Source organism: Xenopus laevis, chromosome 7L, assembly GCF_017654675.1.
Source record: "Xenopus laevis strain J_2021 chromosome 7L, Xenopus_laevis_v10.1, whole genome shotgun sequence".
Classification (NCBI taxonomy): domain Eukaryota; kingdom Metazoa; phylum Chordata; class Amphibia; order Anura; family Pipidae; genus Xenopus; species Xenopus laevis.
In genome coordinates, this window is record NC_054383.1 from 98,377,444 (window position 1) to 98,405,049 (window position 27,606).

At 39.3% G+C, this 27,606-nt stretch overlaps 3 protein-coding genes across 4 annotated transcripts; 2 read left to right on the plus strand and 1 right to left on the minus strand.

Annotated features, from left to right (window-relative positions):
• Positions 1–1,420: 1,420 nt before the first annotated feature.
• Positions 1,421–10,349, minus strand: c1orf50.L (chromosome 1 open reading frame 50 L homeolog). Its single transcript, NM_001095225.1, has 5 exons — positions 10,272–10,349; positions 8,707–8,822; positions 6,482–6,568; positions 4,921–5,052; positions 1,421–1,851 (listed from the first exon to the last, which is right to left on the minus strand). The coding sequence occupies exons 1-5, from the start codon at positions 10,303–10,305 to the stop codon at positions 1,666–1,668; spliced, it is 555 nt and encodes a 184-aa protein (NP_001088694.1). The 5' UTR covers positions 10,306–10,349; the 3' UTR covers positions 1,421–1,665.
• Positions 10,350–10,907: 558 nt separating this feature from the next.
• spout1.L (SPOUT domain containing methyltransferase 1 L homeolog) lies at positions 10,908–23,030 on the plus strand. Of its 2 annotated transcripts, none has more exons than XM_041568466.1 (12): positions 10,908–11,030; positions 12,065–12,107; positions 14,229–14,357; positions 15,061–15,220; positions 15,299–15,388; positions 17,745–17,794; positions 17,883–18,013; positions 18,488–18,557; positions 18,677–18,775; positions 18,858–18,960; positions 19,950–20,097; positions 22,518–23,030. In XM_041568466.1, exons 1-12 carry the CDS (start codon positions 10,911–10,913, stop codon positions 22,590–22,592), a joined length of 1,218 nt encoding a protein of 405 aa, XP_041424400.1. In that variant the 5' UTR covers positions 10,908–10,910; the 3' UTR covers positions 22,593–23,030.
• Positions 23,031–25,220: 2,190 nt separating this feature from the next.
• On the plus strand, positions 25,221–26,804 carry LOC121395478 (lamina-associated polypeptide 2-like). Its single transcript, XM_041569050.1, has 2 exons — positions 25,221–25,394; positions 25,469–26,804. The coding sequence occupies exon 2, from the start codon at positions 25,476–25,478 to the stop codon at positions 26,802–26,804; it is 1,329 nt and encodes a 442-aa protein (XP_041424984.1). The 5' UTR covers positions 25,221–25,394; positions 25,469–25,475.
• Positions 26,805–27,606: the final 802 nt, after the last annotated feature.

A 27,606-nucleotide genomic window follows, 5' to 3' on the forward strand; every position in this document is an offset into this window, starting at 1 on the left:
ATGAATTTAAACAATACGAAAACTCCAATCGAATTCGATTCAAATTATAAAAACTCACTTTGAAATTTAAACAACTCGAATGTCAGGAAGGCTACAAACATCACCAAATTGATCCCTGGACCTCTCCCTCTGACGCATACAGTAATTTGGCAGGTTTTTGTCACGGTCGGCACCCAACACCAGAACAAAGGCCAAGCACCCTGGTCTTGGCTCGTGCTTCAGCTGTAGTGTGACCGCCTTTTGGCCTCGGGAGGAGCCCTCAGCTACTTGGATGCCACCAGGACTTAAACGAGAGGTGCAAGGCTAGAGGCTCTGGATAAGCAGAGGGGCACGACTGTTAGCCAAGTCTTTGGGGCAGAAGGTCGTGGAACAAGGTGTTAGGTGTTAGACGGAATCATAGTCGGAACAGGCCGGGTCGAGGCAGGCAGAAGAAAGCATAAACAAATCAGTCCGGGTCTGGGCAGGCAGCGTTCAAAGAGAGGTCAGGCAGGCAAGGGTCAAAACCGGGAGATCAATCAAAAGGATTTAGCAGAAGGGATAGTCTAATTCAGGCAATGGATCAGGATACAGAGGTCAGAATAGTCAGGAACAGGCAGGGGTCACAACAGATTCAAGCTCAGAATCCAGAATAGCAAAAGCTAAAGGCACCAGGAACAGACCTATAACGGGCAATGAAAACCAGTATGATGGCCCTTTAAATATTTGAATTTTCGCACCGTTGCACGCTGGCGTCAATACGCCAGCGCGCATGCGCCTATAAACAGCAGAAACGCTCCGCACGCGTGCCCTTAGTTGACCGGCGCCTAGGAAGGAGGAAGAACACGCGGCGGGCGTCCCTGCTGTCCCCCCCCACTAGACCACCAGGGTAAGCGGTTACAGTTTTAGGTGGTGAAAAGTCTAATTTGAGTTCTTACAGGGCAAAAGTATGATAAATCTCGAAATTTGAATTAAAACTTGAATCGAATTTGGATAATTCACAATTAGAATTAGAGTTGTGACCCTTAGTGTCTACAGAACTCTTTCCTAATGCCATTGATCTCACTTGACCATTCTGCAGGAAACCAAGTCTTTCCACCGGGATGCAAAAAACTAAATTTCAAAAATTTTAATACTCAGTCAAATATTGAATCCTCCACAAAATGTAACTGGTCATTTACATTTTGGCTTATTCACAACTGGTCATTTACATTTTGGCTTATTCGCAACAATAAAAATCCATCATAATATGGGTTACTTGGTTAAACTATTCAGTCAAACGATATTAAAAAAAAATATTTTAAGATTAGAAGACTTTTTTTTTTTTTTAATTTGGGCAAATTACGCTAAAATAAGTAATTCAAAGAGCAGAGAATTTGGGACAGATTTTTGGTTATTTCTGCTTTTTTACAATACAACTAAAAACAAGACAGCCAGCCACTTCTGCTTCTGTAAAACACTTTAAATAGGAAACTTTCTGCTGACAAATGACAGTTTTGTTTTATATCCCAGTTTATATAAAACCTGAGCAAAATAAAATGTTCTTAAAATCCAATTCTCTTAAAAAGGAAAGACTCTCAGGGCATGATGAAATGATAAATAGCGGTTGGTGACATCCTTGCATCACAAACAAATAATGCCACAATTTCACATTACAGAGGTGATCAGTAATCCAGGTGTCAGAGATTTTTAGTTTGTTAATCCTCTAAAGTTGGGTTCGTGGCATGATGGAAGTGCCACTTGTTCATTCAGTAGTTTATCAATAATGCTGATTTCTGCATCTCTTTTTTCTATGTTCTCATATGGTGTCCAGGACATGTCATGCTGAAGCTTGTAAGCCGCAAGAAATTCATGTGGGCAACTAGGGCCCCAATCCTGATAGAGAAAAAAAGGAAAAATAAAATTTATGACCACAAAATTCTTAGACAAACAAGAGACCCTCTTCACTTACCCATTATGAATATATCAAGGACACTGGAGACATATTGTGCATTAAGCTATTATAGGTCCTCCCCTTTAAAGGAGAACTAAAGAAGTAGGCTAGAAATGTTGTACATTATGTTTTGGGCTTCTCTACCAGCCCAAGGCAACCACAGGCCTTTAGCAGTAAAGATCTGTCTCTGAAGATGCCCCAGTAGCTCCCCATCTTCTTTTCTGCTGATTCACTGCACATGCTCTGTGCTGCTGTCACTTACTGAGCTTAGGGGCCAAATCGAAAAATACATTACACATAGAATATAAGACTGATTAGTAATTAATTCAGATAATTACTTCATGGCAGCACAGAAACCAGTGCAACTAGCAACAAAATTTAATCATCAGCCCTGTAGCATCAGCTTGTATTACAGACAAACCTAATTTTCTGCTTGATAATTTGCTACGACCCCCTAAGCTTAGCTTCTCAACAGCTGCTCAGAGCCCACTGAGCATATGAGTGTCAGAGACACTTTCCAAGATGGTGACCCCCCTGTGACAAGTTTGAAGTCCTGGATCATTGCTGCTATTGACAAGCTGAAACTTTAGGCTGGTGCAATAAGTATAGTAAATAAAATGGGACATTTTTAGCCACATTCATTTTTAGGGTTTAGTTCTCCTTTAAACAAAAACAGGGATTGTTTGTCACCCACACCCTCAGTGCACCACTGGAATCTCCTGTAGCTGGGAATAATGGGAGCTACAACATACCTGAATCAGCAAAAATAGAGACAGTACAAGTATGGGACCGGTTATCCAGAATGATCGGGACCAGGGGTTTTCCAGATAATGGATCTTTCCATAATTTGGATCTTTAGTCTACGAAAAAATCATGTAAACTAAATATACCCAATAGGCTGGTTTTGCTTGCAATAAGGATTAATTATATCTTAGTTTGGATCAAGTACAAGCTATTGTATTATATTTTATTATTACAGATAAAAAGGAAATCATTTTTAAAGATTTGGATTATTTGATTATAATGGAGCCTATGGGGGACAGCCTTTCCATAATTTGGAGCTTTCTGGATAACTGGTTTCCAAATAACTGATTCCATACCTGTACTTAAAATGTCAACCTCAAAATTGAAAAGCAAAGAACCATGGACAGCCCCCTGCAATACAACTTACAACACTGGTCCAAATAGAAAATAATCTATTTAACAGAACTCTTGAGTTTGGATAGTGAGAGAAGTGACTGAAAGGTTACAAATATTATATAAAAGGCCAATATTTATTACAGGACACCTATCTGTTTGAACCAATACTATTGTTCCTCCAAGTTTTTTCAGCCCACAGCTACGGCAGAGAAAAACAATTTCAGCAATAGATGCCCTTTCATTTAGTCAGAAACCTGTGTGATACGGTATCAAATGCCTTAGTGGATCTCCAATTGGTCTCCAATGCCAACTACTTATAGCAGGAAATTAAATTATGTCTAGCAAAATCTTTTGTGCTTAAAACCACACTCACAAACTTGTAGTATTATTTCATTATCTTATCCCTTGAAGGAAAACTATACCCCCAAATATAATACTTGAGCAACAATAGTTTATATAAAATTAAGTGGCATATTAAAGAATATTACTAAACTAGAATATATATTTAAGTAAATATTGCCCTTTTACATCTCTTGCCTTGCACCACCATTTCCTGATGGTCTGTGTGCTGCCTCAGAGATCACCTGACCAGAAATACTTCAACTCTAACTGTAACAGGAAGAAGTGTGGAAGAACTCTGTTAATTGGCTCATGTGATCTAACAAGTATAGTTTGTTTGGTTTGTTTGTGTGCACCGTGAATCATACGATCCCAGGAGGCGGCCCTTATTTTATAAAATGGCAGTTTTCTATTTAGGATTACCCAATGGCTCATACTACTAGAAAAGTATATTATTATGAAAATGGTTTATTTACATGAAGAAGGGTTTTACACAATATCTTTTGATAGAGACCTACATTGTTTGAGGGGTATAGTTTTCCTTTAATATTGTACTTTTCACTTTAAAGGGGCTGTTCACCTTCCAAACACTTTTTTGAGTTCAGTTGTTTTCAGATTGTTCCCCAGAAATACTTTTTTCAATTACTTTCCATTATTTATGTTTTACTGTTTTTCCAAAATCTAAGATTAAAGTTGATGTCTCTGGTGTTTCAGTCTGGCAGCTCAGTAATTCAGGCGCAGACTCTAAACTGTTACAATATTTAGTTGATAAATTTCTCAGCAGCATCTCTGGATTAATAGGAACTATTGTATCAATCCTAACAGCTGCCTGTAATGAAACCCAGGGATTATGCTTAACAGGGACAAAGATAAGAAATGTATCAACTAAATGTACCAATTTAGAACTGTTTACAGGGTCGGCGACCCCCCCTCCCAGAGCTGCTTTTCAAGGTGAAAAATGCTTCAATATTAGAAAAAAACGGTGACACATAGAAAGTAATTGGAAAAAGTTGTTATTTCTGGTGATCTATCTGAAAACAACTAGTTGTTTGAAGGTGAACAACCCCTTTAAGAAAATAAAGATGTTCTGGATCTCACCTAGGTTAACATATACTGCACCTGTTTTTATTTGTGCTGGGTTTTTGAAACTGTGCCAATCATTTGCAATTCTTTACCGAGTCTAATCGAAATCTAAAGTTGTAATCTATTCTACTGCACTAAACTGCTTATAAAAGAGAATCCAAAACCTGTTAACTGCGCAAGTTTCCATCTTAGCACAGGGTTATCTTACAGAGGAGATAACTGATACTCCAGTAGAAAAGCAAGTATATTTTAAATGAAATTATAGGTAGACTAAAGCTGGCCATACACAAAGCAATGACATTATCATTGTTCCCAGCAGATGACCTGGCTTATTGGAAAGCTGAAATGGCCACATCCCAAGGCCTCTGCAAAGATAAAAACATCTGACATCCTAACCACCGGTCCATCACTGTACAGTTAGCACCACAACAAGTGTAGCTTTATCTTACCTTTGGTGACAGAATCGAGAAATATCTCTGCCCACTTTCCCGTTGGTAGAGATAATAAATATTTCCTGGCTTTTTTACAACATTGCAGGCTGCATGGTGCAAATCAGCATCTCTCTTGGCTTCCTCCAGGACCTGCATCCAATGAACAGAATTAGCACTCATCTAGTTTCAGTACCCATGTACTATTTGTATTCACAATCAACAAAAAAAAAGAGGAAAGTTAAGTACACAGCTTCCAATGAGAAATATTAAAAATTATGCAATAAGAAGAAAGCATTGGCCATTACCACAGTACACAACAAAGCAATGTGATAAATATAGAGATGAATGGGTACACACCAGGAACATTTAAGACAAAAATTCTTTAAAAATTAAACATACTTTATTAGGATACTTAAAAACAGGCCAAAGTTTTCGGTCTCCTTCTCAGACCATTATCAAGACCCTAGATTATATTGTGCAATATAATCTAGCTGGGGTAATATCATATCTCTGTAATTGTGGGTTGTTCTTTTAAACGTATTTATATTTGTGTACATGTAACTTGATCTGTTGTTACAATTTCACTGCTTATCAGTGGTCTTTTTGATACATTGTTTTAAACTATGTTTCTTTTGGCTTCCTGTCTACCTTTGGTTCAGGTTTTCTCCTTTTTCGTTTTCACATGTTTGGGCTATTCAGGTGATTGGGTTTCTGTCACATGATCGGTCTCAACACACGTGATTGGGTGAGTGCTTATGCATTTTATCTTTATTAAGCTAATTCCCTATGACAATTCGGGTCTTGATAATGGCCTGAGAAGGAGACCGAAACGTTGGCCTGTTTTTAAGTATCCTAATAAAGTATGTTTGTACCGTTCAAATTTATTATTGGATCTGTAGCCATTGCAATGATTCATTCCTGCAACTGTTGCTTTTTCAGGGTCATAACTTTGTGCCGTGACAGGCAGAACGTTTTAGTACTCATTAATGCAAATGGCATCCTTCTATACTGTATGTGCACCAAAATATACTATGTGCATCTACTCCATCTAAAAACAAATGCTCTGTAAGGCTACAAATGTATTGTTATTGCTACTTTTTATTACTTATCTTTCTATTCAGGCCTCTCCTATACATATCCCAGTCTCTTAATCAAATCAATGCATGGTTGCAAAAACAATTGCAAATCGTCTCGGAAAATCATTCTATATCATATTAAAAGTTAATTTAAAGGTGAACAAACCCTTTTATTGTGAACTTTCCCTTTAATATAAAAAAAAGAATATACTAAACCACTAAATTAGCAATTCAGTTCATAATTCTTGAGATTATATACCCTGCCTAGAAAACAGCCTTAAAGCATATGAAGCAAGTAGTCTCTTGGTGTTCACGGACAGCCATTCACCATGTGCTTGCAACATAAATCTTCGTTGGCTCTACTGCAATATGTTCTCAGCAGCTCGTAAGATGGAGTACAGAAAGCAAAGTTTGTGTGCATATTAAACATATTGAACTTTAGAGTTGGGTTGTATTTTAATTTACAATCATGAATGTCCATTTAAATACAATTGAATATTTACCCTTCTAGCTTGTTCCTGCAGCATACGAATCTGCTCTGCTATAACAGTCAGTCTGTTACATGCATTGGCCCTGATAAAATCATCAGCCTGTCAATGAAATATAAACATTAATATACAACTGGTTCTCTCATTTGCTGTATATTATTCTTTATTCATCCATTTTTTTAAAGTAAAATTTATTAGTCTAGTCTACAGTAAATTCATAAGGTCTCAAGCACACTACAGGATACCGGCTAGTCCTTATTTCATTCTACTGTTGCATTCTACTAGACATGTGAAGACCAGTAAAGGTATGGGACCTGTTATTCAGAATGCTCAGGACCTGGGGTTTTCTGGATAACAGATTTCTGCAATTTGGATCTTCGTACCTTAAAGGAACAGTAAAGTCAAAAAATAAGTGTTTTAAAGTAATGAAAATATACTGCAGTGTTGCCCTGCACTGGTAAAACTGCTGTTTGCTTAAGAAACACTACTATTGTTTATATGAATAAGCTGCTGTGTAGCAATGGGGGCAGCCATTCAAAGGAGAAAAGGCTCAGGTTACACAGCAGATAGCAAATAAGCCCGGTCTGTCTAATGGTGTTATCTTTTATCCATTAGTTAACCCGTGTCATATAGCCAATTTTCAATTTCCAGCATTGCTACACAGCAGCTATACTATATGAACTATAGTAGTGTTTCTGAAGCAAACAGATCCGTTTTTCCAGTGCAGGGCAACAGTACATGATATTTTCATTACTTTAAAACACTTACATTTTTTGGTGTTACTGTTCCTTTAAGTCTATTAGAAAATCAAGTAAACCTTCAATAAACCCAATAGGATGGTTTTGCTTCCAATAAGGATTAATTATATCTTAGTTTGGAGAACAGGGTATTATTATTATTATTATTATTATTATTATTACAGAGAAAAGGGAAATCATTTTTAAAAATTTGGATTATTTGGATTATTCTGTGCAAGCTCTATTGGGTTGCTTTGGGATCATGAATGAGCAGCCTTATCCCATGTCCAATAGCAAATTCTCTATTAAATCGAGATCTAGACCTAAGGTGGCCATAGATTCAAAGATCCGCTCGTTTGGCAACATCGCCAAACGAGCGGATCTTTCCCCGATATGCCATTAACAAACATGGCTATATCGGGTGTAATCTGATTGTTCGCTCGTATGGCCGAACAATCCGATTACGATGTGCCCTGGGTTCCGGCGGGATCGGTCAGGTCACAATCAAACCTGACCGATCGACCCATCTCCGCCGGACAAAAGATGTCGGCACATGCCACACACGATCCGAAAATCATACGAATCCTCGATTCGTACGATAGGATCTGTGTGTTTATGGCCACCTTAACTAATTAGCAATGATTCTGTAGTCTTGACTTAAATTATTTCCCTGTGCTCAGGTTATGCCCATATTGTATCAGGGTTTCCTCCATGATTTCACTGTATGTTGCTGCATTTATTCATTATACCCTCACAAGCCTTCCAGGCAGAGAAGCATCTCAACAGCATGACTCTGCTACCACAACATGCTTCACATTTGACACCGAAGCATATAATCCTTCAGAGCAGTTTTAGGTCTCTTGGTGGACCCTCACTAGTCTTTCTCTTGCACAGTCACTAAATTTTAATGGACCGACTGTCAAATTTACTATTTCCATTTCTTAATGACCAATTTGTCACATTTAGGGTGGTGGCACATGCTGCTACTTAGGGAGATTAGTCAAAAAGCAGAAGTGATCAGAGTGCCATCCTGCCAGCAATTTACAGTCTAGCCGGCAGGAAAGTGATTTATTAGCCCGAAGAAGAGGCGATTTGTTGCTGTGCAACTAATCTCCCCAAGTAGCAGCGTGTGCCACCACCCTTAAATAGACTATGTGCTTTCATGTTCTAGGACAAGAAAACATGAAAACTTCCAAGAGAGCAAAAAAGTAATTGGTTTCCTAACTGTGGGTTTACCCACCAGAGCAGTGCCTGGAGGGGGTGAGGGGCAGCCTAAAGACCAGTTATGGTGAGATTTGGGGAAAATGCCTATTTGCTCTTCTAAATAGTCCTATAATCCTAGTTTGCTTAATTTGGGAAGATTCAGGATGAACACTTATTTTCTTTCCAATATAATCATGAATCTATAGCTGAACCAGAAATATTTATGAATTCAAGGGGTGCCTCAACAAATTTTTCAAAGCCAGAGCTCAAAACATGAAAAACACTGCTATATGCACTTACCTTTTGCACTTGTTGAGCAAGTTCCACAAGGTCTGAGGGGTCTCCCATGCGATTGGTTTGATAAGTGCTAACTAACTGGACCCCTTTAGGATTTGCATTACTTTCTACAAGAGCCACTGAAAGACAAAATATATATATTAATTTTAATTAGAATTGAAACACCTAAATGTATAATAAGTGCAAAATGATTTCCAAAGGGCCATAATTCTATACACAACTGTATGCGAGGACACTGCTTGTATATAATGTGCATGTTATCTGTATTACAAAGGTTAGAAATTAACAGCTCCTTGCAGTTACACATATAAATGGCCTTGTTGTTTGCAATTATGTCAGGTTAGTAAGGAACAACGCAACACAACATAGTTTCACCAATACCTTCTTTAAAGGGATTCTGGCATGATTTTTATGGTGTAGTTCTTATTTCTAAATTACACAGTTTACTGGTTTCTGGTAGAACTCTCAGGCGCGGGTATAGACGCGGGTCGGCAGAGCTTCACGTTGTGTTGCGGGTTTTCTCAATAGTGATCAGTTTTTTTCTGATCACGACTATTTCTTGATGGGCGTGCACTTGCGGGTTGGGTAGCGGATCCAAGCAGGTAAGAATGTGGGTGGTGGGTCGGGTTTCAAAAATTGGTTCAGTGCACCAGACCATATAACCCATGCTGTCCACTGACCCGCCCTCCCATCAACCAGCGCCCGACTTCCGGGTTCCTTTTATAGACCCTTGACGCCCACCCCACCGATGACATCACATTAGGGACGGAGCAAGCAGGCGTTCATCTAGAAAAGTTCAACCCAGAAGTCGGAATTTGTAAGGTCAGAAAGGGGGGAGCGAGGTTGGCCCAAGCCGCGGGTATCGGGCCGGCCCGCACATCACTACTGTCCAGACCTGCTGTATTGATAGATTGATTTATTTATATGTCTGCCGCCCCTTCTCTGCTGTAATTGTAGGGGGTGGGTTGAACACAAGGATATAAAAAAATGTTTGCAATATTTTTAATTTACCATATAAGCACCTATGGGCCACTCCCTAAATCTCACGAGTGCCGATATGGTAGATTCACCCATGATGAGGTCTCAGGTTGTGCCCCCACAAGTTATGTAAGACTTTATAGAGCAAGTTTATCACTGTTCTGTCAGTAATTTCTAAATATTTAGACCACAGATCCATAAGCCCATCAAGATAATTTCTACTTAACCTAAATTTTGTTTTTGTTGTGTAGAAGACAGTATAGGGGTTATTTGCTAATGCCCCAGAAACAAGTACAACTGCACAAAGGTGCAATGGCTGTGTTCTACGACCACAACGTGTGCCAGTGCAGAGCAAACAGGCTTGTAACTGGGAGGGCTCTGCTGTAGAATATCATATGTCCACAATGTGCTGCAAAGTGTTACGTATGGTATGCAACTGGAATTCCATGTGGTTAAGGAGCAGAGTCTAAAAAGCTGCTCTCTACAACTTTGCCCAATTATAAATGTCTCCAGTGCGTGGACTATCTTCCTTTACAGAAAAAAAAAAACATTCAACAGATTTTAGAAGCTTTGGTACAATGAAGCCTTACCTGTGGTCATGTGTGTTGCCTTGGCACTCTCCATTTTCCACTGCTTTCCCAAGTCTTCTTACACAAGGGCTTCGCTCGCAAGTCGCAACTGCTTATAAGCATGTCATGGGTTATAAAACAGGCTGACATGCGGAATGCTGGGAGAGGAAGCACGGCCGGCCATCTTAGTATTGGGCAACACCAGTCTACGTCTCGCATCTGGACTTCCGGGCTGACCGGGTTTAAAACCGCCATTCTTAGAAAAACATTAGAACGACCTACAGCATTATTAATGCAGCATAAAGTGCACCAGTTTCAACTATTATAACATATGTTTTCCCAACACCCTTCCAGAACAAAATATGGCCGCCGCTACATCAGCCATTTGCCTCTTTCATCACGTGATTACGTGAGACCGGTCTCTGATTTACAATTGAAGTCTAGCAATCGGGGCATACTAATACTTCTAATAGAATCCGGCCTCTGTCAAGTGTTTTGTCTGAGACACTAACGTGTTCCACTCCCACTCTTGCACTGTCTTTTAAACCACAGTCTCATGTCAATAAAGTTATTTCAGGGAGATGGGCGGGGCTTTTAATCCGACCAATGGCTTGAGTTGCATAGGAAAGCCAATCGAAACGAAAGTTTTGTTTATACCACATGGGTGCAAACATGGCGGAGAAAAGACAGAAGCTGGACCAGGTGAGCGGCATTGGGAGTGAGAAAGCAGGAAAAAGGCGGCGGACACTATTTTTTGTGGGACGTTGTTACCAGTGGAGGGTTGAGTTGTGTTGCCATTTAATTATAATTCTAGTAATAATGTGTAGTTAGTCTATACATCACGTGGCATTAACTTGTCTGATTCTGATGATATTCTGAACCCCTCTCTGTCAGTGAAAACATGGTTAGCCAGCCAACTGGAGATTTGTTGGCCGTGCAGTTGTGATGGCTTTTTTTTTTTATTATTTTGTATGTGTTTTTCAACTTCTTGCCAGCAGGTCTGGACTGGGAGTCAAAATAGGCCCTGGCATTTCAATTACACAGTGGCCCAACCAGTCCCCCACCAGCCCACTCCCCAGTGACTGTCTATAGCAGCTTACAGCCCCTCTGGCATTTGCCAGAGATCACAGATTGCCAGTCTGGTCTTGTTGTCAGTGTCACCGACATCTTTGTATGATATGATATCTGGCCTGTTTAAAGTTTGCAATTTACATAGAGAATAATCAGCAATTCAGACAAATTAAAATCATAAATCTAATTTCCTTTTCTTTGACTTTAGCATGGCAGTGGGCACCAATAGCCTGTGCCCACTCTGAAGGAACAGAAAAAATGAAAATCATATACTTACCAAGATTTTCTTTTCCTAGACTGAAGCATGGCAGTGGGCACAGGCTATTGGTGCCCACTGCCATGCAAAAGAACAGGAAAGTAAACAAGGTTAAAAAGGTACAAGCGTTCCCTCCTTAAAGCCCCTGGTTTATGTAAAAGGCAGTATATACATTACAGTGTTCTTAGATACAGTTGCATAAATGCAAACAAGTTACAACACCAATATGCACAGAAACATTGTGGAGCCCACACAACTTTGCATGCCCACACAACTTTGCATGCCCACACAACTTTGCATGCCCACACATATTGTATGACCATTCACTTTCAACACATTTCCATATTAGATGAAAAGTTTGTACAGGTAAGCTGCAGCCTCTAGTCACTCAACGTGATGCACATGTGTTGCATAGTGTCTTAAAGATTGTTCACACCCTTTATTCGGCATTAATTATAAAGTCTTTTTTATTATGTTTGTTCTTTAGGCTTCTGAGAAGAAAATTGACTGGAGAAAGGAGAAGCAAAAACGTAAGGGATTCTGCAATTTTATTAACAGTTTAAGAAGTTTGTTTTGTAAGCCACAAATACAAAAACATTTTTTTCTGTGGTACACCCCATCCCCTCCGCAGCCTATTTCACTGTTCTTTTACCCTAATGTTTTGAATAATTCATTAAAACATTTTGTCTCATCTGTTTTGTTTTTAATTTAATAGCAGATAAATAACAGGTTTCAGATGAATGTTTGTATGGTGTCATTGTGAAATGCACATTGATCTGACCTGTTAAAATAAAGAAGCGGGTTTGCTGTGGGCGGTGTGTCTGTGGGGTAAAAAAACAATTTTAAGAAGAAAAATTAATGGACTTGTATAATCGTATTCGTTTTGTTGTGACTGTATACTGCTTTATTCTCCAGGGAGGTGCTATGTGTCCCATCAATGAGCCAAAATTTGGAAAGAGGGGTTTGTCTTTTGGTTAGCCCAATTATATGGTGTTGTAACATAATAACTTTTCAAGTTTGAATATATATGATGAACTATCGCCAATTTAAACGGACCACATACTCATGGCTAACAAATTGTTTTAAATGTATTGAATGTGTTCATCTAGACCCAGACATAAAAAGTTGTATAATAAAAGTATTTTTCACATTAAACATGAAACCCATATTCATCAATACAAGTTCTAAACTCGTTTAAAGCTCCCTGCTGTGAATCATATATTTTCTTGCCCTTCTTTTATGCCTTTGGCTAGGGTGATAGGTCCCAGTTAATAATTAGGGGGGTAATATGTAAAATATATGTAAAGTATGGTGTACCAGAGATAAAAGGGTTCATCTTTTCTTATAAATAATTGTTTTGCTTCTAGGCATCTGCATGTTTATCCCCACAAACAAAAGAAAAAGTTGCATTTCTTTACTATGGGGTATGATCTTTGACGTTGGTCATACTCTGTCCAGTTTTCTTCACCATGCAACTATTCACCAACATGATCAGCCAGCTACCATACAGGTGGCATTCATGCTGACAGCCCAAACAATCAGAACTGCAAGAAGTTAAGAGAAAAAATGTCAGATCATCTGCAATCTGATATGATTGCTCAATGGTGTGTCAACATGCCTCCTTGAACTAATCTAGTCAAATCACATATGGCCATCTTAAAGTTTAATATGTAATAATACTTAATCACCTAATATCTGAGTTCATTGATTGCTCTGTAAATGATTTCCATGAGGACTTATATATTGTAATATACCAGTTTGTTTTTACTTAAAATATGTTTATCTCCTGACTAATTACACTACAGCTAGCACTGTAGTTATATTGCAGATCCTCAGATAGCAGACAAGCCAATGGCCTGTAGTACAGCTAATATCATCCTGTTGGTGGCCTGCTTGTATTTCTTTTAGGTGGATTACACTTGAATCAGGTATCGAATATGCAATGTTTGCGATTCATTTAAGTGCTGGAAAAGTTGTGGACATATTCAATGTGTGTTTAAAGGACAAGGAAAGGCAAATAAAATAAAATCCCATTTTTACTTTCTTTAATGAAAAAGAAACCTATCTCCAATATACTTTAATTAAAAAATGTGTACCGTTTTTATAAGAAACCTGACTGTATGCAGTGAAATTCTCCCTTCATTTACTGCTGTGGATAGGAATTGTCAGATGGTCCCTAACTGCTGAGCAGGGAAACAATCATACTTATGAACAGCAGGGGGAGCCCTCGCCTTACTTACCAGCCATGCAGAACTCAAGCAGCTTTGTTTATGACGATCCCTAAGCAGCCCAGACCACAATGAGCATGTGCAGGGTCAGGCAAAGATGTTTAACAAAGTTACAAGATGACAGCCCTCTGTGGCCAACTTTGAAAGCATAAATCATTTGTTTGATTAGGCTTGTGGTGCAGTAAGTTCATGTTTATGTTTAGTATACAAAATACATCATTTTTAGACTTTCCTTTTCCTTTAATGTGTAGATAAAAAAAATTTACATAAATCTTAATACTCACATAGGCACTTTTATTTTCTATTTACATCACACCTTATGTAAGGCATTTAAACAGTGAGTATTACCTGGCTTTTGTGTCAGCCACATTAGCATGGAAACACTCAGAGTTTACAATCTAATTCTAAATCCTTTACTCTTAGGAAAAGAAGAACAAAAAAAATGGAGGGAGGAGAAACTTTTAAAACAATTGGAAAGGAGCCAGCAACAACAACAGCAGCAGATAGAACATGAGAAAAAAATGATGGAGAAAGAGGGAAAATCGCCAAAAGGTTTGCAAAAATGCAGTTTATTTTTTCTCTAATATGAAGGACTTTGTACAACTTAATATTTTACAGAGACCAGTATAAAAATATATTATATAGAATATAATAATTCTATGTGACTTGATGTGGAATAATTTGGTTCCAAATAGATGACCCAACAACAAATTTGAATCAGGCTAGTAACCAGTAAATTATAACTGCACTAAAGAGATCAAAGTTTATTCCTGACTGGTTACTGAATTTTACTGTAATGTTGCAAATGTAGTCATCTGCACAATTAAGGCTATCTTGGTTTTAGTGTCTAAAGGAAAAGTGCATTTCACTGGAGACAGTAGGTCTGAAGTAATAATGTCCACACACAGGGTTGCTAGCCACAGAACCAGTCAGCGCTTGAGATGGCCATGTGTAAGTAGGGTTGCACCGAATCCATTATTTTCGAGGAAGGATTCGGCCGAATGCTGCTGAAAAAGGCAGAATCCTGGCCAAATCCCAAACGAAATCCTCGATTTGGTGCATCCCTATGTGTAAGGGAAAATAAATGTACAGGAACTACCATCTGTAGTATAATGAGCTGGTAAAGCACAGTTGCTAATTCAATTTAAAATTCAGGAATGCTGGCACATTTTTGTAAATGTAAAGGCTAATTTGTCTGTGAAATGTAAGACTTGAACTGATGCAATTAAAAGACATTGTATGTTTTCTCTACCAGGACGGCAATACACTGTAAGCGTGGCTCTACCAGGCTCTATAATGGATAACGCTCAGTCCCCAGAGCTGCGCACCTACCTGGCTGGGCAGATTGCTCGCGCTTGTGCCATCTTCTGTATTGATGAGATTGTTATATTTGACGAAACAGGAGAGGGTTCAAAGTATGTTTCTTAGTATTGTAAAGCTCTCACTAACATGTTTATGTCTGTGTGTAGTTCTCATTGCTGTACTCATTGCAGAAGTGTGGAAGGGGATTTTGAAGGTGTTGGGAAGAAAGGACAAGCCTGTGTACAACTGGCACGTATCTTGCAGTATTTGGAGTGCCCTCAGTAAGTTTATTCCTCTAAATTCACACACACACACTTGAATGGGGTATATCAATGTGTTTGAGAAAATAAACAACCTACACAGAGAACATGATTTACAGAAAATTAGAAGCATGCAACTTTAAAAAGCATGCACCTGAGCACTTAACAGAGGGAGAGGTCTGCTCTGCTTACGAAAAATTATGCTTTTTTTCTTGCTGTGCTTTGCATATGTATTTGGATCTTTTTGTGGTGTTAAAATGTATAAAATGAAAATGGATTCATTTGGGAGTTTTACGAGCTGATTTGCAACCTTAACACTTTAAAGGCACCACATTTTTCACTATGACACAAAATTCATTTAAAGGGAGACTGTTGTGAGGAAACATGTTTTCATTTCTGCACCAACAGAATTTCGCACTGAAATCCTTTTTTTAAAGGGGCAAACAGATTATTTTACATTTAATTTTGAAATTTGGCATGTTGTCAGTTTCCCAGGAGCCCTCAGGTCAGATGACTTGTGTTCTGATAAGCTTGGATAGCTGCTATCTGGTTAGCACTGCAAACCAGGTCCGGACTGAGAATAAAAATAGGCCCTGGCATTTCAGGTACACAGAGGCCCAAACAGCCCCCACCAGGCCGCTAAATACTGATTTTCAATGGGACCTTATAGCAGCCCCTCTGGCATTTGCCAGAACCTACAGATTGCCAGTCCAGGCCTGCTGCAAACATGACCCATGTTGTGGTATAATACAATGGGAAGGGGAGTACCAATAGCTCAAACCAATTCCATCCTGAAGTGCTGGCTCCTTCTCAAAGCTCAGAATCCGGGACAATGCACTGAGATGGCTGCCTCCACAACAGCTAAAAAAGTTGGTTCAAGAATAAAATTTTAAATAGTAGAGTAAATTATTTGCAATGTAAACAGTGTCATTTAGAAATAAAAAATAAACCATAAAGATCATGACAGAATCCCTTTCAACAAAAATACAGACATTTGTTGGTTGACCCCCCATTTGTCCAGGCATATTCTTTCCATGTTGTTCAGGTTAGTCGAGTGACACTTCTTCACCTAAATATTTTTGAACAGTGCCACAGATTTTCAGATTGATTGGGACCAGAGCTTTGACTGGGCTTTTGCAGGACATTTTGTTCTTGAGCCATTCAGTTGTCTTTTTGGCCTTGCGTTTGCCACATTTTTCTGCTGAAAGATGGTCTTTTTACAAGATTTAGCTGCATAGCAGAATAAAATCGGTTCTTCAGTGATATTTCCACATTTATATTACACCATCTATTTTCATCGCTTTTAACAAGAAGCCTGGACCCTGCAGATGAAAATGAGCCCAACAACATGGAGTTCTTTAGGAGTGACTCAACCACTGCAAGAGCCAAAAAGAAACCTTTGCTGAAAAAGTGCCCTGTCAAAGCAAAACAGAAGTTTTCACAATCAGAGCCATAATTAGTCCAGCTGAGAGTCTGTGATACTATTTTAAAATTCAGGTGTATAGATGTCATCTGATTAACCTAAGCAACTGTGTGCAAGGGTGGTATGTACTTCTTCCTTGAGACTGTATTTGCAGGCAGTGCTTGTTCTACCTGGTATTGACTCAAATTGAATACTTATTCATTAACAGGTTTGCTAATTTTCTATTTAACTTACTTTTGTGTTGCAATAAAAATAATTTTGCTTTTCAGTGTTCGGTTTGGTGTGTAAATCAAATGGTAAAAATCTGAAGGTTCAGGTTTTCTTCTATGTTTTAGTTGGCACAAACCCAGTATGTAACTAAAGGCACTAAGCCTGTCCAGGTACAGCAACCCATATATGGCAAATAAAAGCTACATAGTCATTGGTTACTATAGGTGAGTAGCACCTGCATCTTTTGCACATTTTATTACAGAACCCCAAAAGTCTCTTGAGAATTTAACTGCTTGGCCCCTTGTTTCAAGGTACTAAAAGGTTTGGTGACTTATTCTTAAAACTAATATTGCAAAGAAAATATTATACTGGACAGACCAAGCTGTGGTTTTCTTCTGGGCTGTTCTTTCAGCCCTTTTTGGAAAGCCAAGTGTAAAGCCATTTTCCCTAGAAACCGGATTCATTTGCATTTACAGCAGTTTTGCCAGAGAACTAGAAAAGCTGTAGTACAACAGCGGTACCTAGATTCCAGTTGTCAAGCTAACCGAAAGAACACCTGCTTGACTGGGACCATGTTAGGTTGAAAGGTGTGTGTGTGTGTACAGCTTTTAATGCTGACATATCTATTATTTTGTCTTAGATTTCTCTATCTCATTCTTTCTTTATCACTATTCCACTTTCTCTCCTCCTGAAGTATGGCTTTAAGTACATTATATGTTCCAAATGTCACGCTCTTTATCATAGGTATCTGAGAAAATCGTTTTTTCCAAAGCACCCTGACCTGCAATTTGCTGGTATGTATGAAATGCAAGTGAAATCATTAAGGACATTCTGTATGCTTGTTGAGGCTGGAGCTAACATTTTATCTTGCTGTTCTTTCAGGGCTTTTGAATCCTCTTGACAGCCCTCACCACGTGAGAATGGATGAAGAATCTGAGTATCGGGAGGGAGTTGTGTTGGATCGCCCCACCAAGTCAAGTAAAGGGTCATTTGTAAACTGCGGCATGCGAAAGGTACCATATTATTGTATGTTTGAGGCCTACTGCCTAGGATTGATTCTGCATTGCATTATGGTGAAATGTTGACCAACATTTTAGCTAGGAGCTTTGCAAGAGGTTTTGTTCTGCTGGAGATGATACTTTTTAGAATTGATCTCTTGGATGGAAACATTGAAATAAACTATGCAGTTCAGTTGCTTTTACCTTGTGTATACATATCCGCTAGTAAAGACAATAGTCCAATATCTGTCCCATTGTTGCAAAGATTTAGTGCATAATTATTGCTTAAAAGCTTCTTATAGTAAGAGAAGGAACATTTTACTCCACTTCAGATCCCAGCATCCTATGTAAGATCTGCTGATATTTGAGGATGATTGCCACACCTGAAAGGATACAGTCTTTACTAGTTACTGACTTCTGTTTCTAAACTGATATCAGGTGCCATTTGTCTGTATTAGTCATAGCTCTGCAACTTTGTTTTCTTCTTAGGAGGTACAGATAGATAAACAGCTGCAGGCTGGTGTCAGAGTTACTGTGCATTTACAACAAGAAAATGTGGGTAAGTCAACAAACTGATTATACATATTGAGAGTGTTTTTGGCTCCCTGTGTTTTATTTTCCCCCCCGCCCCCCAAAAAAAACCAAAAAACATTTTCTACTGCATTTTCTTTATCCTAGAGCAAAGAGTACAGAAAGGAATTGTGGTCTCACCCCAACACCCAAGGACTGAAGGTGGCCTGTACTGGGGGTACAGAGTCAGACTGGCATCTTGCCTCAGTAAGTAAATATCAAACAAATGCATATTATTTGAGTGTGTCAAGCTTGTCATATAGGATCATTTAAAGTCCTTGTTTTACAGGTGCTGTTTTTACTGAGTGCCCCTTTAAAGATGGCTATGATTTGACAATGGGAACCTCAGAACATGGAAGTAATGTGGAAACAGTGAGTCTGCCAGATTTTAGGTAACCCATTGCTCTATAATGTATGCACTATTTTTGATCAAATACTTATGTCTGGAAATCTGAGCTGGATAGAGTCAGAGATACTTGTATATCAAAATGTTTGTCATAAACATCAAATAATACATTGGTATGACTGATTCCTTAGGTGCTCTTGCCAGTCCCAAATCTTTTCAGACAATCAGACTACATTCATGAAGAAAAAAAGTATTCACTTTCCTGATAGAAAGCTTATGAAGTTTTACCTGGTACTTTTGCAAAGAAATCAACATTTACGTTGAATGCTGGAGACTGGGTAGTACATTAATGAGATTGCAGATTCATAGTAACCATTGCACCAAAGGTGTGAACTGGTTCTTCATGGACTCAGGAGTGGCTTCATGTTGTAGAAAGAGTAGCTTCATCTGTACTGGCCAAGATAAAACTTGTTTAAGAAAAGAAAGCAGCTTGCTGTGTATTTAACATTTGCTCATACTAAGCCATTTGGTTCTTTTCTTTATAAGGCCCGGACAAAGTTAATCCTCAACTAGGGTTGCCACCTTTTCTGGAAAAAAAATACCGGCCTTCCTATATTCTTGCTAGTTTTTCCTATTAATAACATTGGCATCAAGCATAATTTTTACTGGCCAGGCCGGTAAAATACTGGCCAGGTGGCAACCCTATCCTCAACTCATGCATGAGCTCTCTAAAGCTCAATTTCAAAGTCACTGTTTCACACAGCAGACCCCTCAATTCAGAACCCCCTTTGCACTGCACCACCCCCAGTTATGGTTCTGCTGTATGGAAGTCTCATTGTAAATGTGGCATCTTATCAGTATGCCACATTGAAAGTCACTGTGTGACCCATTCTACTGTCATTGTTTGACTTTAATGGGAACTCCTTGTGTGCTAAATTACAATCTACTTTTACATACATTACCACATCAAAAATTCCTTTACTTCAATGCAAAGTAATGCAATGAACATGCTTTTTCTTTTTTTTTTATCATTAGACATGCAGTGATTATCTTTGGGGGTCTTAAAGGCTTGGAAGCAAGTGTGGAGAGTGACCAGAACTTGGACATTGCAGAGCCCAGCATCCTTTTTAACCACTATCTAAACACATGTCCAGACCAAGGAAGCCGTACAATCAGGACAGAGGTAATTGAGACTAAGGTTACTTTTTCTCTTTGTACATTTATCTATCTATCTGGGTTATTGTGCTCAGTCAAGCCCATAGCCAAATACAACAGGGCTTTTTTAACTTAAAGGGGTGCTTGAAGTTAACTTTGAGTATGTTATAGAATGGCCAATTCTAGCAACTTTTTTTTATGGTTTTTAAATTATTATTTGCCTTCTTCTTCCGACTCTTTCCAGCTTTCAAATGGGGGCCACGTCTAAAAACAAATGCTCTGTAAGGCTACAAATGTATTGTTATTGCTACTTTTTATTACTCCTGTTTCTATTCAGGCCTCTACTATTCATATTGTAGTCTCTTATCAATCAATCAAATCAGTGCTTGGTTGCTAGGGTAATTTGGGCCCTAGGAACCAGATTGCTGAAATTGCAGTCTGGAGAGCTTCTGAATAAAACATTAACTCAAAAAACACAAATAATTAAAAATGAAAAGCAATTGCACATTATCTGAGAAGATCACTCTACATTATACTAAAAGTTAATTTAACGGTGAACAACCCCTTTAAAGAAATACACCTAAAAGTCTAACAAAATGTATATCTAGTGTATTTAAATCCCATGTACTGTTGTCCTGAACTGCTAAAACTGGTGTGTTTGCTTCAGAAACACAACTTTAGTTAAAAGAAACAAGCTGCTGTGTAGCCATGTGGGCAGCAATTGAAACACAGGATACACAGTAGATAACATATAAGTTCTGAAGGATCCCATTGTTTACTACAAGGCTTATCTGTTATCTGCTGTGTATCCTGAGCCCTTTCTCCCTTTTTAGCTTTGAATGGATGCCTCTGGCTAAACATCAGCCTGTTTATATAAAATATTTCTGAAGCAAACACCAGGGCCAGAACTAGGGATAGGCAGAGTAGGGACGTGCCTAGGGCGCAAAGCTGGGGGGGCGCCAGGCACGTACCTGCTCTGTTGCCGACCCATTGTCCGATCCCGTCTCTCCCCGTATCTGGCTGGTATTTTTTGCACTTCTGCGCATGGGTGCACACCGTTTCACGCTCGCTCGAGCGCAGTTTCACGCATACGTAATTAAGAGCACACTCAGCCGGTGCCGTGGCTGACTAGGTTGCCTAGGACGCCTGGCCAGTTTGGCCCGGCTCTGGCAAACATACCAGTTGTACCAAGGCAGGACAGCCGTGATATTTGCATGTCACTAAGCAGGATAAGACTCCGTTGCGTTGTTTCCTATTGGATTTGAATGGCGACTGGGAATTTTAGTAGTTTTTCCCTTTCCTTCAGAGCAATAAATCCCTTTGTCAACAGAATGCTGCACATGTTCATATGTGCCATTACCCTTAGGGACCTATTTATCATGTGTTTTAAAACATAGCATAAAACATTAGGGATGCACCGAATCCAGGATTCGGTCCAGGATTCGGCCTTTCTCAGCTGGATTCGGCCGAATCCTTCTGCCCGGCCGAACCGAATTTTGCATATGCAAATTAGGGGCAGGGAGGGAAATCACGTGATTTTTTTTGTCACAAAACAAGGAAGTAAAAAATGTTTTCCCTTCCCACCCCTAATTTGCATATGCAAATTAGGGTTTGGTATTCAGCCGAATCTTTCACAAAGGATTCGGGGGTTCGGCCGAATCCAAAATAGTGGATTCTGTGCGTCTCTAGAAAATATAACCAGTGATTTTGCCCATAGCTACCAATTGGCAATTAGATTTCATTAGTCAACTACAAGTTCAACAACAAAAGCAATTATCTGATGCTATGTTGCTATGGGCAACATCATCTGTGATGTTTTTCTCCAATGTTCTACGCCGCATGATAAATAGGCCCCTAAGTGTATTCATATCCTGGGGTTTCCAGTGGGAAGGTATTCTGCAATCAGCTGATTTTGATCTGTCTGTGTAAGGGCAGGGGCACACTGGCAGATTCGGGGAGATTGTCGCCTGGCTACTAATCGCCTCTTCAGCGGGGCGACAATCTCCCGAACTGCCTTCCGCCTGCTAAAATGAAAAATCGCCTGCGCCAATGCACTCACGGCGATTCGATTTCCAGTCGCCCGAAGATGCCTCACGTGGAAACTTTCGGCAACTTTGGAAATCGCCCGCGTGCCCCTGCCCTAAGAAATGCATGGGTCTTCTGCTTTCATCTGTGATAGCAATAATTATGTGCTCCAGTGATCCTAAAAGGGTTTGATAGTGATGAGCGTGTGTCCCCCAGTAAGGAAATTTGTCTATGTCCACTAGAGCAGGGACTGATGTAAATGATACATTTATTATAGTATATACTGTACATGTATGAATAAATATGTTAAAGTGTTACTTGTTATATCCGCACTATAAATTATAAAAAATCATTTAAAACTGCGCCAGTGTTGCACCCATTAAATATTTTATTTCAGCAGTAACATTTTCCTTATGTTTCCAGGAAGCCATTTTGATCTCACTTGCCGCACTGAGGCCCAGGTTACAAGCTGCAATCAAGAAAGCAAATGAAAGCTGAATGTTTTCTGGCTTCTAATTGGCGAAGCCTTTTACTGGGCCAATAAATGGGATTCAACAGATTGGCATATATATATCCCAGGAATGTCAAAGCAGCTTGCAGATTTAAAGCACCCATTATGTGACTTAAAATCGGAAGTTGCTTATGTTCTGGTTATTAGCTGGTAACATTTTTGTTCTTTGCCAAATATTACTGTTCTACTCTCAGCAGCCTTAGCAGGTAACGGTTGCATATTGGTTCAGTAGCTGGAGGGCAACATAAAGAGATCCATTAAATTATAAGCGAAATGCCAATTCATTAAAATATTTTATTATAATTTTCAATGTGTTGTTTTTTTTAAATTCCTTTCCAAGGAGCCAGCAGTACATGTTATTTCCAATGCAAATGTTACTTTTGTCAGGAAAATTACAATTGAATAAAAGTATACTCTGTACCATTTGAATTGTGTTGCCTACAATAATGGCCTTTAAATTACAAAGCAGCAGCCAATTTGTACTCTGTAGTTCACAGTAAGTTATCCATTGATTAATTTGTAGCTGGACTGCCAGACATTCCAACTAGGGGGATGATTATTGAAGACAATGCTTTCTGTATAACACCACATGCCAATAAGTCCAGCACACCCCTGGAAACCTGCTACATTTTATTTGGAGCAAATTTAATTTGAACACATCTTTAGCAAAAAAATTAATCAGGAATATTTAGGCTTCCTTTAAGTTACCTGAAAGTTTCATTTCAGCATTCAGAAAGTTGCATAACCACGTGCGACTCAAAGTAGGTAGATGAATACCAAAGACAACTGCCTTGATGGGGCTGTGAAGCATAATATGGTATAACAAAAAATGGTTTATATTAACTGTTCCTCACTGCAGATCATAAAATCTGTTGTAATGTACCTTACTATTTGGACCTTGATACCCTTAGGGGCATATTTACTTTAGGTCGAATATCGAGGGTTAATTAACCCTCGATATTCGACTGCCGAATTGAAATCCTTCGACTTCGACGATTAAATCCTTTGAATCGTTCGATTCGAAGGATTTTTAATCCATCGATCAAACGATTTTTCTCCGACCAAAAAATACTTAGAAAGCCTATGGGGACCTTCGGATTCGGTTCGGTATTCCTTCGTGAAGGATTCGGGGGTTCGGCCGAATCCAAAAAAGTGGATTCAGTGCATCCCTAATAAATTAAAACAGTACCTTGTACTTGATCCAAACTAAGATATAATTATTCCTTTTGGAAGCAAAACCAGCCTATTGGGTTTATTTAATGTTTAAATAATTTTCTAGTAGACGTAAGGTATGAAGATCCAAATTACGGAAAGATCCGTTATCCGGAAAACCCCAGGTCCCGAGTATTCTGGATAACAGGTCCTGTACCTGTATAATAAAAGTCCTTTTCAAATTCAACATGAAATCCAATTTTTATTTTTTATTAAAGCATTCATAGCTGTTGTAAGATCATTTAAAAATCTCAACTGTCAATCAAATATTGTCTGCCCTCTCCTCTATGCCTTAGACATAGAGCCGGGGTAGAAAATTACTTTCACTTAACATTCAGCACTTCCTAGATGTCACTGCACTCCCCACATTCCCTCTGTTCTCTTCACTATTTAATTGTGTAATCAGTACATGGGGATGAACATTAGGTCTCCCATTCTGGGGCACAAACAAGATTCAGAGTTGATGCAAGGCTTGTCTTAATAACTGTGTCCACAAAATGGCTCCTGCCTGCTTGCTCTAATTATGAGTTCCCAGACTGAAGGAAACACGATTTAAATAATTGATATAGTGTAATTAAAGTTAATTTTGCTTGACTAATGTGATAAAATAGGATTTTGAATAATGTTTTTGGGTGACGGGTCCGCTTAATTCACAAGCGTTATTTAATATGACATTTTTTGGGAATGTTTAGCACTGCTCACAATGTAAAATCATTCGCTGGCGGATATTACATTGCTCTGGAGTTTTGTTAAATATTTTGTAGTAAAAATACTGCCACCTTTTGATAAAATTTCTACTGGCAACTACATTGCCGGTAAATTTTTTATACCGGCCCCAGCCTTGGCAGGTGTTTTACCGGCTAGGCTGGTAAAATACTGGCTGGGTGGCAGCCCTAGTCACAACTGCATGTTCACGTTTCAGTCTTGTGAAATCCGAACAATAATCTGGCCAATAACCACCTCTGATGTCAAAACCCTACCCACATTTCCTTGATTAGTTGTGAGCAAGTAACCATGATTAACTTAAATTTTGTATAATATGTCTTGATAATGTAAAAGTTTTATATTTCATTTGTCTTGACCATGTCCTGGCCGCACCCTGTTTTCCTGTACTTCACATGGCAGTGGGCACTAATGGGTTAATCCCTCTCGACACCTGAAGGACAGGAAATGAGCTAATAAATTCCATGCCTCCCCCCCTCACCCCCATTCTCTTTCCTGTCCTCGACGAAGGAAGTGAAGGAAGTTTTTTATCACCGTTTACTGGCACCAGAGGGGGTTTGCCTCAAAGTCTCCGGAGCCTTGTCTTTAGGAGAGATCTCCATTAGGAGATAATGGCCTTTCGTTGCCCATAGCCGCAGTAAGACGCGAAGCCGTCAGGCGCATGCGCAGTAAGACGGTTGCAGAGCTCTTCCTGGACGCATTGCTTGGATACGCGCCGGTGACGTCATCACGCTGCGTTTTGGCGCCAGCGTTTTTAAATCAGCGTCTGTGTTCCCCATCTTGCTGCCTGTTATCCAGACGCTGTTTTGGCTGTTTATGCCCTGAGCCTGCTACTATTTGCCTCCACAACTGCAGTAAGTAATCTGCCTACTGGGGATGTTTGGTATGTATTACCTTTACTTATGGGTGTATTCTGCTTATGTTTTAGCTGACCCATGAGTTCTAGACGATCTAGATCCGCTGCCAGTGGGAGCCCACATCATAGGCATTCTGATAGAAGAAGAGATGATGATCGTGGGAGGGAGAAGTCTTGTAGAAAGGAATGTATTTTCTGCTCTTTGCCGGCACTTCAAGATAAAAAAGTTTGTCAGAGCTGTTTTGATCAAAATAATACCTCCCAGTCTTCTGAGCAATTCAATAAATTCATGTCATGGATGAAGGATTCCTTTAATAAATCTATGTCTGACATGGTTGAAAAAGTTACAGATAATGTACTTGCTAAAGTTTCTGCCAATCAACCATCCACTTCATATGCTACAGCAGATTTAGCTGTTCACATTCCTGACGATAGTGTCTCCTCTGATACACAAGAGGAAGGGGAAGTGGATTCAGATGATGAGTTGTTTAATACATCTTTCATAGAGCCTTTAATTCTGGCCATGAGGAAAACCCTTAATTTGGATGTTCCTTGTGAACCTTCTTCCCAACCAGACCTGATGTTCAAATCTTCCAAAAAAAGCAGTGTCTTTCATATTCATGATGTTGTCAAAGCCACAATTAAATCTGAATGGGATGTCCCTGATAAAAGATTTTTTCTGTCTAAAAGGATGAAAAAAATGTATCCTTTTCCTGAGGATCAAGTTAAACAATGGGTATTACCCCCTAAGGTTGACGCTTCAATCACCAGGGTGGCAAGAAGAACAACCTTGCCTGTGGATGAAGGGGTCTCCCTAAAGGATCCTATGGAAAGACGGCAGGACTCCATCCTTAAAAAAGCCTATAGTGTTTCAGGATCTATTTGTAAACCTTGTGTGGCTATTACCTCCTTAGCTAGAGCTAATAAGATCTGGTTAAATAATGTTGTGGAAGCCTTACAGCAAAAGGTCAGCAGAGAGGAAATTCTAAACTCCCTTCATGAGATTCAATTAGTCAATGATTTTTGTGCTGAAGCTTCTATGGATATCCTCAAGTTGGCAGCTAGGGATATGAGTCTGGTGGTGGCAGCTCGTAGATCCCTATGGCTCAGACATTGGTTTGCTGATACACCATCTAAGCATAACCTTTGCTCCCTCCCCTTTGAAGGAGATCTTCTTTTTGGTCCAAAATTGGAGAATATTATCTCTAAGACGTCGGCTGGCAAATCAGCCTTTCTACCCCAAGATAAGAAAGAGAGAAGAACAACTTTCAGGGGTAACAGACCTTCATTTAAAGATGTCAAAGCTTACCGCCCAGGCAGAAATTTTCAGAGGCAATCCTGGAAGACTAAGCCTCAGCCCTTTCAGGTTAAGAAAGATTCCAAACCTGATAGAAATAAATCCTTCTGAAGGTTTGCGAGCCCTTCAATTTCCTGTGGGGGCCAGGCTTTCACAATTCAAAACTGTTTGGGCTCAAACTACGTCAGACCTCTGGGTATCAGAGGTAATTTCAAGAGGATACCAAATAGAATTCATAAAAATTCCTCCTTTTTCTCGCTTCCAAAAGTCAGCAGTTCCAAAAACAAAGGAGGCTCTGCTTGCCCTCAAGGGTATTCTGAATCAACTTCTGGTGAAGAGAGTGATTATCCGTGTTCCTTCCACCCAAAGAAGGAAAGGAATTTTTTCTCCTTTATTTCTTATAAGAAAAAAATCGGGAGATTTCAGAGCTATTCTAAATCTAAGGTTCCTAAATCAATTCATAATAAAAAAGACCTTTCGTATGGAGTCAGTAAAATCAATCGCACAAGTATTAAGGCCCGGCGATTGGATGGTCAAGATCGACTTGCAAGACGTCTATTTACATATTCCCATCGCAGCAAGTCACCAGAAATATCTTCGGTTTTATTCCATGGGAATTCAATACCAGTACAGAGCCCTGCCATTCGGTCTCGCGTCTGCTCCAAGAGCTTTTACGAAAGTTCTAGCTCCCCTTATTGCTTCTCTAAGATTACAGGAAGTGGAAATCTTTTCATATCTGGACGACATTCTAGTGAAGGCGAATTCCTTGGGAAAGATTCAACACGACGTCAAGTTAGTGTTGAGGTCCTTGCAGGATCACGGTTGGCTCATAAACACAACAAAATCTTGTCTGTCTCCGACTCAAATTATCAACTTTCTAGGAGTCACTTTTGATTCAACTCTTTTTCGAATA

Bases quoted from the DNA above. Each gene is read 5' to 3' on its own strand.
- c1orf50.L (NM_001095225.1), bottom strand. From the start codon at position 10,305: ATGGAGAGTGCCAAGGCAACACACATGACCACAG. The intron at 6,569-8,706 runs GTAAGTGCATAT...TTTCATTGACAG, and splicing joins TTGCTCAACAAGTGCAAAAG to GCTGATGATTTTATCAGGGC. The intron at 5,053-6,481 runs GTAAATATTCAA...CATTGGATGCAG, and splicing joins TGCAGGAACAAGCTAGAAGG to GTCCTGGAGGAAGCCAAGAG.
- spout1.L (XM_041568466.1), top strand. From the start codon at position 10,911: ATGGGTGCAAACATGGCGGAGAAAAGACAGAAGCTGGACCAGGTGAGC. The intron at 11,031-12,064 runs GTTGAGTTGTGT...TTTGTTCTTTAG, and splicing joins GACGTTGTTACCAGTGGAGG to GCTTCTGAGAAGAAAATTGA. The intron at 15,221-15,298 runs GTATGTTTCTTA...TACTCATTGCAG, and splicing joins GAAACAGGAGAGGGTTCAAA to AAGTGTGGAAGGGGATTTTG.
- LOC121395478 (XM_041569050.1), top strand. From the start codon at position 25,476: ATGAGTTCTAGACGATCTAGATCCGCTGCCAGTGGGAGCCCACATCAT.